This window comes from Ambystoma mexicanum, chromosome 2p, assembly GCF_040938575.1.
Source record: "Ambystoma mexicanum isolate Mex_15411 chromosome 2p, UKY_AmexF1_1, whole genome shotgun sequence".
In the NCBI taxonomy this organism is placed as follows: Eukaryota; Metazoa; Chordata; class Amphibia; order Caudata; family Ambystomatidae; genus Ambystoma; species Ambystoma mexicanum.
In genome coordinates this window covers 1,142,750,694-1,142,763,464 of record NC_090923.1, presented here as the reverse complement: position 1 = coordinate 1,142,763,464, position 12,771 = coordinate 1,142,750,694, and the positions used below count along the sequence as shown (strand labels likewise).

At 43.3% G+C, this 12,771-nt stretch overlaps 1 protein-coding gene across 1 annotated transcript in view; it reads left to right on the top strand.

Moving 5' to 3' along the window:
- FAM3A (FAM3 metabolism regulating signaling molecule A) overlaps nt 1-12,771 on the top strand; it is a 458,496-nt gene that overhangs the window by 115,179 nt on the left and 330,546 nt on the right. Inside the window, exon 2 of the mRNA XM_069645229.1 lies at nt 7,220-7,297. Within this exon, the coding sequence (XP_069501330.1) occupies nt 7,285-7,297 (13 nt within the window). The 5' untranslated portion in view covers nt 7,220-7,284. The remainder of the gene's footprint in view (nt 1-7,219; nt 7,298-12,771) is intronic.

Here is a 12,771-nt window from a genome sequence, read left to right as displayed (position 1 = left end):
GAAGGATAATCTGCTGGATGAGTCACTGTAGCCGAAGACAGACATGCCAGAGGAAATTCTGAGGCTGAGGGCATGCAAGCTGGAGCCGTCTTGTTAGCTGAAGACAAACTTGTCAAGGTCTTTGGCTCTGACTGCGTACATGGTGAAGGCTCTTGGGTGACTGGCAGACATAGCACTTTTTTATTGATCGAAGATACGTGTGCCAACGATGACTGCAGAGCTGTGGACAGGATTATTGAAGAGTCAATGGTAGTAGGAGGACAGTCTGAAGTCCCAGAAGTCGACAGACACACTTGTGGTTCAGGAATGGAAAGCCCCTTGAAGGCAGTTGACTCCTTGGCACCAGTAACCAAAGTCTGAGCTGTAGCCCTGCCGTCCCTCTCCTTAGTGGATGACACAGAGTCTCTTCCTTTGTAGAAGTCAAAATCAACCAGAGGAATCACCATAGTAAAGTCTCTGTTAATCAGGATTTCGTCAATTGACCATTCCTCTGTCTTAGCTTCTGAAAGTGGCTGATTAAGAATCAACAGTTCAGGGATCGCCTGCCGGGTTTTTGGTTCAGTAATCTGTGGAATGAGTCCATCAAAACATGAATTATGCACTGTCTTTGACTGCTCGTAGTGACCGAAATTGGCAGAAGGAAGAGGGAACACAGAGGAAGCATCGTTTTCCACATCAGCTTGAATGTCTACTTCAGTCTCAGCAGCTAGATCAAGGGCAGAACCTAAGCCTACAGTTGTGACTGATTCTGTGTATGCCACCATTGTGGATTGTGTTTGGAAATCAGAAGCATGTATGTGTTCAAGCTCAGAGTTATGACAAACTGCTACACAGGAAGCCACAGGTAAAGGAGTGGCTTGTGAATCTTCAGCTAACAGCAATTCCTGACAAACGGTAGGACAGTTGTCAGAACCTGTGCCCTGAATAAGCGCTGTGCTTGAAAAAGACTTTCACTCCCAATAGATCTTACATATTGACAAGTATCATGATTTACAAAAGTCTCCGCACTCAGGGACTGAACAGTATTCACTTCATCAACGGATAAAGTTGGAGGTGTATTCAGAAAAGACTGTAACATCTTATTCTCCTCTTTTAAGGAAATGTATTCTTGTTTTAACTCCTCAAATTCTGCTTTTAGCATGTCCCGCATTAACTGTACATCCCTATCAGTAGGCACAGGGGAAGGCATGGTGGCATCAGGGCTGGATCCTGCCCTAGCCATCTGGAAGTGCACTGATTGTATATTGTCATCTACTGCTTGCAGGTCTTGTGATCTATACTCTCTCTTACCGACGTGGTCTGTGTTTCTTTTAAGCAGACTATTGGCATTAGACCCCTTGGCATTAGAGACCACAGTAAGAACCTGTGCAGAGGAGTAAGCTGTAGACTGAGGGCAGAAAACAGAAGATATGCAAGGAACCCCTCCATTCTTCATGCTTGAATCATGAAACTGTTCAATCTGAGGTAAAGCACAACCGGAGTCATGGGGTTCAATAACAGAGGTACTTGTGTGTATACATTCTAGCAGTGTGTTGTTTTCCACTGCTAAGGCTTGTGCGGACATAGACTCTGGATCAAAATTAAAGACAGAGCTAGGATCAGGCAATGTAGGATGGGCCACCCAGTGGGTAAAATACTTTGCACGTAAATACCCATTCGTGTCAAGGAGTTCATTTAAGTCAGGAGCAGAGATTCGATTTTCATGGGTAATTGTAAGGGAAGCTTTCTGTATAAGCTTGTTAGAGGCCTTGCTGCCTTTCCTTCGTAATCTGGCCATGTTCAAACGGGAACAACGGCTGGTCATTCTGTTAGGAAAGGAAGAAGGTGATGGATATGGCAGGGGAAATGTGCACAAAATACACAGTAAACAACCTTGAATATAACAATGTGCATTCAATACCCAAGACTCGTGTATACCACTATATGAAAAGGAATGTAGGATAAGCACTTAGAACCTCCTTATGACTGAAAGGAAAGTCGACAAACTCCTTACCCACTATGCTATTACAGATACTGACAGCGCTAAGCCCACGTAGAGGGCAAGCAGGGACAGAATCTGTAAGCTGACACTCTAGACGGTACTGAATAAAGAATTTGGAAACAGTACTCACAAGGACCGGAATGACCACATGAATGCCAGTACTCACGAAGACCGGAAAGACCACTTGGATGTCCGTATTCACGAGGACCGGAAAGACCACTCAAAAGTCAGTACTAACCCACAACCCTCTAAATCAAACAAGAACCCAGAAGGCAGTAAAGGCAAAGAGTGAGGATGACTAAATACCTAAACCCAAGTCAAGAGGCAAGAAGGAATAGTACAGTGTGGAAAACAAAAGATAATCACACAGGAGCTAGTTACAACAGCTTCCCACACCTAATAATAAAATAGGAAATAAATGTAAAAGTGTAAAGGAAAACATGGCATGGATCCCAATAGAAGGCAAGGATCAGGAGCAGTGAAAACGATATCAAAAGGGAAACTTTCCCACCCATCCAAGGTGAGAAGGCAGGAAACTAAACCTGTAAAGGAAAGATTAATGCAACAAGTCTTTCAGTAGCAAAGGACAATTTCTAGGAAACAGTGAACACAGGCAATTGGGCTACAGCAAAAGGAAAGCTCAGAGAAAGGCTGCCTGCAGACAGAGAAAGGGAGAAAGGGATTTCCAAAAGGCAGAAATCAATTAGGCATACAAATACGAATTCCAGGACAAGGAACAAGAAACACTAACTAGAAACTGGGCACAAAAACTAGGAACCAGGAACAAGGGACCAGTCACGACAGGAACGCTGCAACAATGACCAGCGCTGGACTGAAGCAAACTGAGGCTTTTAAAGCTGCTTAGCGAGCACACCCCTCAGGCGTGTCGCCTGCTGCACCTGCAGCCACAGGTGTTGCCTATCCTCCACCCAGCCTTGTCCAGCAAGGGAGGAGGTGAGGCAGTGAGCCAGGCATTCTGGGAAGCATAGTCATTTGATTAAAGTAGCAATAGCATGCTGGCTGCCAAAAACCTGGAATGGATCCGGAAGGGAAGTAATTTGGGAAATAAGGTTTTAGCGCTCCCAATTCATCAGGACACTGTAGCATAAGGTTCGGAGGAAATGTCCAGTAGGGAAGAAACCCCAAAACATGCCCCAAGTGGCGGGAACGGGAGCGAAGGGAGCGAGCCGTGACACTGCTCTTGAATCCTCCTACCACTCCATTCTTGGTTTTGCTTCCTTCCTCTTTTCCTGTATTCCTAATACCGCCTTCCATTCCACTTCTGATTTGATGTGACTTTACTCCCTCCTCTTTCACCTTCTTATCTCTTAACACTTTCTTGTCTCCTGTAGAGGTCACCTCCTCCTCTCTCCAGCTCACTTTCCAGTCTTCTCCAAAGTCTCTGCATCACCTCTCCAGCAGTCTTCCCTCTCCATTCTTCTCCAAACTGAAGCTGCCTTCAGCCACCATATTGGACAGGGTTGTAGGGATTATATAATAATATTCCCCCTGATCCCCAGATCCCCACCTCGAGTGGAACTAGGGGTGATGGTCTGCAGCATTGGGTCTAAGCGGGCTAGGTTCGCTCACTTCCTGTTGGTTAGAATGACAATGACGGTGCTGGGCTAGATCTAGAAGAGACCTTGTGGCCATTTTGAAACTGTGTGTGAATGCGGAAACTGGGCAAGCTGCCTGTGTTGAGGATATCCTACTATGCTCTAGGAAGACAACTGTGTTGGGGGGTGGGGTGGCCTCCAGGTGTGTTGAGGTTTTTCTGAGGGCCTTTCTGCCCTTGAAGGGTTTTCCTATGGTCTCTGTGTCCTTGAAGGGCTAATTACATTTTCCCTCATCCTTTCTGGGTTTTCCACTTGGGAGAGAATGACATTGGTGAAGATGTAGTGCATCTGAGGGCGGTTTGCCCATTCCATTTTGGTGGTTAGGCCATGAAACTGGTTTTGTGATGTCTTCCTGGCAAAAGAGACTGGACTGGGTATTTTAACTGGTTTACCCTAACCCTGGTCCCATACTCCACTTTTTGGATCAGATCCGGTTTGTTTCAATTCTTGAGGGGCATTACGGGAAATGTATTTCCCTCTACTTGGTTAGGTATCCGGCTTGCTGAGTCGCCCGGCTCTTGGTCAACAGACTGGGAACTTTGTTGCATAACGTGGAGCCCATTGCAACAGATTAATTTAATTTTAACAGTGCAAACCTTTGTAATACTTCATTGATTTCTCAGTTTTGTTTTGTCTGTTCTGTTCTTGTAATGATGCACCTTTTTAATACTACTTTTAAGTGTTGATCTTTTAAAATGGTGAATTCCATAGTCCTGGAGGAATCTCCCGAAAATGTATTTTTTTAAATGTATTTATTCAGTCCAGCTGATTCAATAATAAATCATAGTTTGTACCAAAGTAATATACTTAAGTAATTTCACTGTTCATGTTCGTATTATGTAGCATAACTAAACTCTTTATTCCCAAAGATTTTGTGATGCTGTTTTTGTCCAAATGTTCTCTTCACATCACGTAATGCCATGTGGGGGGGGAAGGCGTGGTGAAGGATAGTTTCTGGAGTACTTAGCCAGTAATGGTGATGGTATGTAATAATTCTACAGCAAGGGGGCAAAAATTTAAGTTGCAAGCTACTAGCCTGCCATAAAGTCACACACCACCTTAATTCTATACATACACACAGCAGACCGTTGCTTACTTGCCAAGAGTCAAATATCGCTCCTTTCCTACTCCTGGAAATGCTGGCATTCTCCCAGCTTAATCTACATACTGCATCTGTTGGTTGTCTCCATGACCACAATTTTGACTTCAGAGCAGCCAGAAGCACGGAAACTGCTCTCCTGAACACCCGTGAAGAGTTGCTCTCCAATCTTGACTCTAACCTTCCTTTTGTCCTCATTCTTCTTGATCTGTCCTCTGCTTTCGACACGGGCATCCACGCCATCCTGCTCAGTCATCTCTGTGACAACCTGGGCATCGCTGGTCAGGCCCTTGCCTGGTTGACCTCCTTTCTCACCCTCCCAGGTCCAACTTGTCTTTCCTCTCTTTTATCTCTCTCTCTCTCTCTCTCTCTCTCTCTCTCTCTCTCTCTCTCTCTCTCTCTCTACTTGTGGTGTTCCTCAGGGGTGGTGTTCCTCAGGGGTTTAACCTCTTTCCCTGGCTCTTTAACCACTACCTTGCACCTCTGGCCCACCACCTCTCTACCTTCTGTTGTAGCTTTCAGTGTTATGCAGATGACACCGAGCTCTCCTTCAGCCTCTTCTGCTCCTTCTGTCCGCAGTTCAGGAATGGTGTACCTCTTTCTCAATCTGCCTGCTCCTCTCTTCGCCCTGTACAACTAATCCAGAACAAGACTGCAAGACTTGTCCTTGGCCTCGAGCCCAGGGATTGTATCTCTGCAGCCCTGAAATCTATCCACTGGCTCCCTGCGAATGCGAGCATCAAGTTCAAGAACCTCTGCATCGTCCACAAGGCTTTCTGGGGCAGGGAAACACTACATCAAACTTTCACTTCCTAAGCATTTTCCTTCTCGAGCCCTCTGCTCACCTCCAACTCTGAGGGTAAAACACTACTCCAGACACAGAGTAGGGGGGGTAGATCTACGTCCCCGGCTGGTGCCTCCCTCTGGAACAGCATCGCTGCCTCTCTCAAACTTGAGCAGGACCACCTAAGGTTCCCGAAACAACTCAAGACTTTCCTTTTCGCTTCCGCTTTCTCTCTCCCTTGCTGATGTCCCTGTCTGCTGCGCATACTGTTTTCCTGGCCACCGACTGAACTTGCGGGACCAGGCTCCTGCACGACCAGTTGCCCTTGCACTGCCTCTCGGCCTCCCAACCACCTAAGGGACTGTATCTGCAACCCTACAGTCTCTCAACTCTCTGCACTTATGAACCGCCTCCCGACAGCACTTAAGAGTTACTTTGCACTCTCCCCTCGTGGCCCTTCTCCCTCTCACTGCACTTGTGCAATCTACACAAGGCCTAGTAAGATTGTTGTTTTGTCCTCCTTCTGTCCTCCCTTCCTGGTCTTGTCCCACCTAGAAACACTCGTGTAGTGTACAGGCGCGCTATAAATGACATAGCGTATATTATCAATAATATCAATATCCAATGGCTATCCAATGGCCAGTGGTGAGTGCAAATTATGAACCCTGCTACACGTATCCATCATGTTCCATGTGAGGTAACTGTTTTGCTACTATTTCAAGGGTTGGTGGTTTTGTTGTTGTCTTTGATCACAGACAGATGTTGTGGATAGTTGTACATGTGGGGAAGGAATTCCTGAGGGCCATCCAATTGAGTGAAGGATTATAGGAAGAATACCTGCTTCTGAGGATGGAACAACTTCAATTTAGTGTATTCCTAAACACACAACCCCCCTCAATCCTTTGTGCTCTCATATGAAACAGAAGTGAAGCCCCTCTGTCCTTTACCATCACAACACACCATTTTTGCCCTCCATCAATACAGCCAGCTTTCAGCAATCAATGCCATCTGCAAACATGGCCCTAACCGTTCTCTTCCCTCTTCCAAAAAGCTAGAGCCCATAGTCTCTATGCTCTCCACCAATGGGGAGAAATCCTTTCTCTGCCTTAGCCAACCTAGCTTTGATGCCCATCTGCCCTTCACTGAGACCGCTCTAGCCATTATTTGCCTCCACAAATACACTTACTGGGAGGGATAGTTCTGTACTGTTGTGGAAAATCCAATGTCCTGCCAGATGTGTGGCTAGAGTGTCTGCAATAACCAGCTTTTCTTCTTAATTTTGTGTCTTTTGTAGATATAGGTAGGAGTTATGTTTGATGAGGGCCTTTATGGATGTGGTTACAAGTGTATTTATGAGGCCAAAGATTGTTTAGAGTTGAGGACAGATGAGGGTTAAAGATGGTTTGGTTTAGGCAGAAAAAGGTTGATTCTCTGTTGGCTGAGGGCATAGAGAACCTTGGGCTCTAATGAGGGCATAGCTGCCTTAGAGCCTTGTTGACAAAGGGCATAGATGTCTGAGAGCTGTGTTGGTGGTTGGCACATATGCCCATGAGCTGTAATGGTGAAGGGCACAGAGGATTTGGGGGGCTGTGAATCTAGGAATACGCCAAATCCAACTGCCCCTTCACCTTCATAACAGCTGTTGTCCCATAATGTGTCACTTAATTGGATGGTCTGCTAGGGAAGCCTCTTGTCCCCATTCTTCTGGTCACTCACTCTCATCTCTCTTTTCTCTGCAGTGAAACGCTTGACCTTGATGTGTCTTCCAGCCGTTGCACTGGGCAGGGACTGACCACTTTGCGTCATGCGGCTAGCAGGTAATTAATTTGATCTCGCTGTAGCAATGTTGCAATTTGCACCAGTGGTGTCCCTAGAACTGGTCTGTGAGTAGGGACTGCCTGATGCTTCTGCATGAAGGACTTGGATGTGGGTTATTCACATAAGGTAGAACCAAGTACAAAGCCCCCTTCCCATGGTGTCCAGAGTTCATGGGCATAGGTCAATCCATTTGAGTGCTCCTAAATCATTGCCAGGGCCACCATTCTCTCTGCTTAACTACGGTAACACCTTACTACTGGGCGGAAATAAGCATTGCATAGGAAAATGCCAATTCATTGAAACAATGCTGTAAGAATAATCAAAAGGAAAACTAAAAGCGATCACATCACCGCTGATAGAGTGGCACTACATTGGCTGACTGTCGCGGACAGGATACAGTTCAAATCCATGACGCTGGCCTGCAGGTGCCTTTACGGGAAAGCACTGGCGTACCTGAAAGAAAGGATCACTCGCCGCGTGCCCTTAGATCAGAGGCCCTCGGCCAGATCTCAGTCCTACCCCACAAATGCTCCATGGGGCAGGGGAGAGCCTTACCAGTGCTAGCAGCACAAAAATGGAATAACCTCCCACTACGGCTCAGACTTGAGCCCAACTATGTAATCTTCAGAAAAAATCTGAAAACTGTCCTTTTCAAGTGAGAGGGGGACGTTTAGGCTAGTTAGCTGCTTCTTTAGGTAGGGTCTCACTGTCCTGTTACTTCATGTTTGTATTGATTGTGTTCTTGTTTAGCGCCCCAATGCCTGCAGGCTTTCGGCACAGTATAAATTATAAATAAATAAATGACCCCAACCTAGCCATGTGCACAGACCCTCCCACCTCATTTATACTTTCTGCCATCAAATGCCAAAGTATTTGAATCTTGTGCCATGTTCCTATGCCATGTTTAGCTACCATTTGCAAACTATTGTCACCATATGCTCAGACAAACACCTTATTTAAGGTATTGCTACAATTATTTTGTGATTGCACCATTTCTCATTTCCCTTCATTTTTCCATTTAGATTAGTTACTTTTCGTGTATTGCAATAGTTTGGCTGGGCATTCGTTTATTTATACTGTTCTTTAAAATGAGGACCAAAAAGTCTTGGGAGAACATGGGAGCATTGTAAAATGTTGGTGTAACTGAAAACAACTTGATTGCTTTCTCTTCTGTATGTTGTTGGTAAAACGTGTGCAGCTTATTTAACACAAGCAATCTAAGGGAGAGAGGTTAATTGACAAGAAGGCCAGAGAATATCGTACTCCAATATTCACAGTCGGCAAGAAACCGAGTAAGGGCTGGGGAAGAATGTGTCAGAGCAGTAGTGAAGTGAGGCGAATAGATACATAAAGGGACAATTTTAGTTAGAGGAAAGAGATCGAGGCAGGCAGAGAAGCTAAAAAAACACTCGAAAGGATAGGAATTCAAGCAGATAGCCAACAGCTTTCATGATTGGTCCATGTCCTCAGTAGCTTTGAGAAGCAAGAAGGGAAACCGATTAGGCAGAAGCTGGGGTCTCCCAGCAAAGATTTTATATTTTCAAAGAAAATCGGGTACAAAAGATTTAAATTGTGCCAGTGACAGTACTTGTAGGGGAACACTGAAAAGATTCCAGTAGTTCCAAAACTTGGCTTGCAACTTTACCCAAGAGCATTTCTTTGCAGCAAATTGTTTGAGCCCATCGCAACATTTTTATTAAAAGTCAAATAACAACTTGCAATGAATAAAATAAAAATGAATCTCTCCAAGACCACTGATCACACATGCACATACAGAATACGTATCAGTACTGCAGCGGTCAGTATCCACCACAGGCATAGGCTAGAGTGGGGAAAGGATCACACAATGCCAGTTGATTAACCCTCCTTGGCAAGGCAGGAAGGCCCTCCGTGCCAAGAGGGTAGACATTCACCAGTGATGACTACAAGTAACACACCCTATTTCAGCATCTGCCTCCTGTTCACGGTCCATACTTTGAGCCTCAGTATCTTTATTTGTTTCACCCTATTGTTTTTAGTCAATGTGGTGGCACTTCAGCACCACACTGTGTCCAAAACGTTGCTGTAAAGAGCGAGCGAGCGAGAGAAAGGAAGGGGCTGGGGGAAGTAGATTATTTAGTACGATTTCTTTTTTTTTATTGTCATGGTTGAATAATTCAACCTTCCAATATTCAACTAACATAACATAAACATTTACAGGAATAAACAAAGGATCACAAAAAATGACAATACAAGAGTACAGTACAGTTTTGAAAAGACAAGCGTGTGTGATTTGACAGTTGCTAGCAAAAATTCCAAAATTAGAGAAGGTACAAAACTTTAAAAACGTACATATTCTTAACTATAACTTAAAAATTGAATAGGAAATAATAAAGTGTACCGTCTTTAAAATGAACCATAAGCCAAATCAACAATTATTGATGGTTAGAAAGGAACTCATTCGCAAAAGATGGTTAATCGCTATTCAAGACCTAAAGAGAGAATTAATTTTGTGATTGCGATTTCAACCTTCGTCAAATTTGTATGGAATAGTTTTAACCATAAACCATCTGGTGGCAAATACCTGTAGTCTTTAAAATACGGTTTAAAATAAATATTTGGCTGATTCACCAGATTAGGACATTCCGTTAATATATGCTGTAGCGTTTCAGATTGACCTTAGTTGCCACAAAATCTACATACATTTTCACTATTAGGGATTTGACTAGTCTTGCAGAGATTAAGGCGTTAACGCAAAAAACCTGTTCTGTGGTTTGGACTGGGAAAGATTAGCAAGTATGTTTCAGTAGATTTAAAACTCTTGTCTATAAATAGGTCTTCTTAAAGTGACTTGTACTTTTCACATTTGTCCACAGTACATATCCAGTCATGTTGCCATAATTTGCTCGAGCAGTGTTGGTTAGGAGCATGTGCTCTGAGATCTCGGCTGCCGCCAACACTTAGACAACATGATCTCTTCATTCCTGTGCAAAAGAGTGACCAGATTTATGCATATTTGATGACAATTCGTCCAGAAGTGTATTTTGTTTGTCTGTCAAAAGGCATTTCCTATGTAGTGAGCATGTTTTACAATTATACATTGCAAACAAAGAAGGGAGACTCGATTGAAACCTCAATATACACATTGGCAAACTTTTATAAAGACCTAATACGTCCTTCGAATAAGACCCTTCAAGTTTTGTCCAGGAGGATTCAGGTCTATAGGGTTTCGTTTCAGATCCATATAAAACTATTGCAGATGCCTTTTGCATGTAGAAAGTTATGGTAGGTGAGTATGAGAATTTGGCGAACCTAGCTTTAGTTATTGATGCTTGGGAAGTAGTTGTTTTGATCTTGGATTGTAAATAAAGTAAGTAGGGTAGATCCGCTGTAGAATTGTTAATACTAATGCCTAAGTACTTGTAATCATCAACAATTTCTAGTTTCTCAACATTTAGTAGTCATTGTGGCGATTTTTAATTTATTTTTGCCTCCAGGTTTGCAATATAAAATCTTTCTTTTTGCTACATTAATCTAAAGCAGATTTTGCTTGGCATAATCACCCAGGCAGTTAGTAAATTCTGTAGGCCCCTTGGTGTTTATGATAATAAGACCAGGTCTGCTGTATAAAAAAAAAAAAACATGCGACCAGGTCCGTTCCTAGGTGAGGAGGATCAGAGATAGCGGAGGCAAACATTTTGAATAATTAAGTTAAAAAGTGTTTTAGGCCTTGCTGTGTAGCTATGGGAGATGATAGTTTTCCATTCAGTGCGATGTTTGTGAGTGAAGCTGATGTATAAGAGCCGAGATGCTTAAAAGGCAGCCTGTTTCCTTCAATGTTATCATCAACATGTTTCTGGATACGCTGCTTTAAAATCTACGTATTCCAAATATACTGGTTGCTTACTTTGTCCGACTTGCTTTTTTATGGCAGTAATTCCAGTAAGATTTATAGCTGTTCCCAGACCCGGCATGAATCCTGTTTGATGTGGATCATACAAGTTGTTTTCGATGATGCACTTCTTAAGGTCCCTAAGGATGAGGCTTGTAAAGAGTTTGCCAGGGACATCCAATAGGGCGATTGGTCGGTAATTGTGAGAACATTGACAATTTCCCTTTTTAAAGATGGGTACTATTGTAGATTTTCGCAAAGATGGAGGGATGGTCAATGATTTTATAACTTCCATTAAAATCTCATACAAAATTTTGGCCCAAAGTTCAGGGTTAGATTTTAATGTGACGTTAGACAAGTCATTAGGCCCCGGGGCTCTTGAAGTACTTGGTCTAGATATTTATAACATAATATCATCTAGATCAAAATCTAGGGACAATCTGACATCGGAGAAGGAAGTGCTTGGAACAGTTGATTAATGGACACTGTATGCATAAAGATCTGAGAAGTGGTCTTTCCAGGTCTGTTCAGAGACGGCATTTATTTGCATTGATGCTTGGCAATTAGATTTGCGTGATTTAATAACTGAAATAGCTCCTGAATTTTTGGATGTAATAGTTTGGAGCATCTGTTCACCATCTTCCTCGTAGATATAGACCTTTCTGAACTTTGCCTAGTTCTTGTATTTTGTTTTTAAAATCTGTGTTCCAGCATTTCGTTCTGGGATTGGGAGATTCTTAATTAGTCTGATGGCTTTACGGAGACAGGTTTTTTCATGTTGTACTATGTGATCAAACGTGTGTTTATGCCTAAAAATTGGTTTAGACATTTTTAAAGGGCCTAGTTCAGAAAGCTGTAATGCAGCAACATAGATTCCACCCTCATGGTCTCATTTGATGATTTAAATGATCAGAGCATAGTCAATCAAAATGTTGGTTTAAGAGATCAGATGGCTAGCGAAGACGATTAAGACCACCTGTGACTGTTAGATTGTTATTAAATTGATAGTCACTCAGTGGGATAGGAGGAACCGCCCCAACGCCATGCTAACGTTAGTTGGTCATGGTTGCTAAAGTTCTGTTTTTGTACAATACAATTGTCTATTCTTACAAACATGGATCTATCAGCGTATACGTAATCTATTTATGGCATGCTGGTTCTGCCTATGCCTCGTTGGATTTTGGGGTATATTGCCCTCAACTGCTCCGTTAAGTCTTAAACATTGCCTATCAGCCATCAAGGAAACCCAGCGTCGAGATATCGTCACCTTTGCAATGTTGAGAAATGCAATGGAAGTTCAAGTCACCGACTACAAAAGTTGCTGTTACTGATGGTTCAGCAACAGTTAAATCAAGTAAGGACTGAACATGGTGAAAATAGTACTCTTCGGTAATACTGCAGTGGTTCCAGTAGATGTTTAGCAGTGCATCTACTTGATGATCAATGAACATTTTTGCCAAGAGCATGTATTTGTTTAGGGCAGCCCAACTTACTAACTTGCATCCAGTTGAAAGTATCTATAAGAAGCCCAGCCGTGGGCCTCCCCTTATCTTGCTGGGTAGCAGGAATTACTACGATGGAATGGTTGTCCCAGACAGGAGT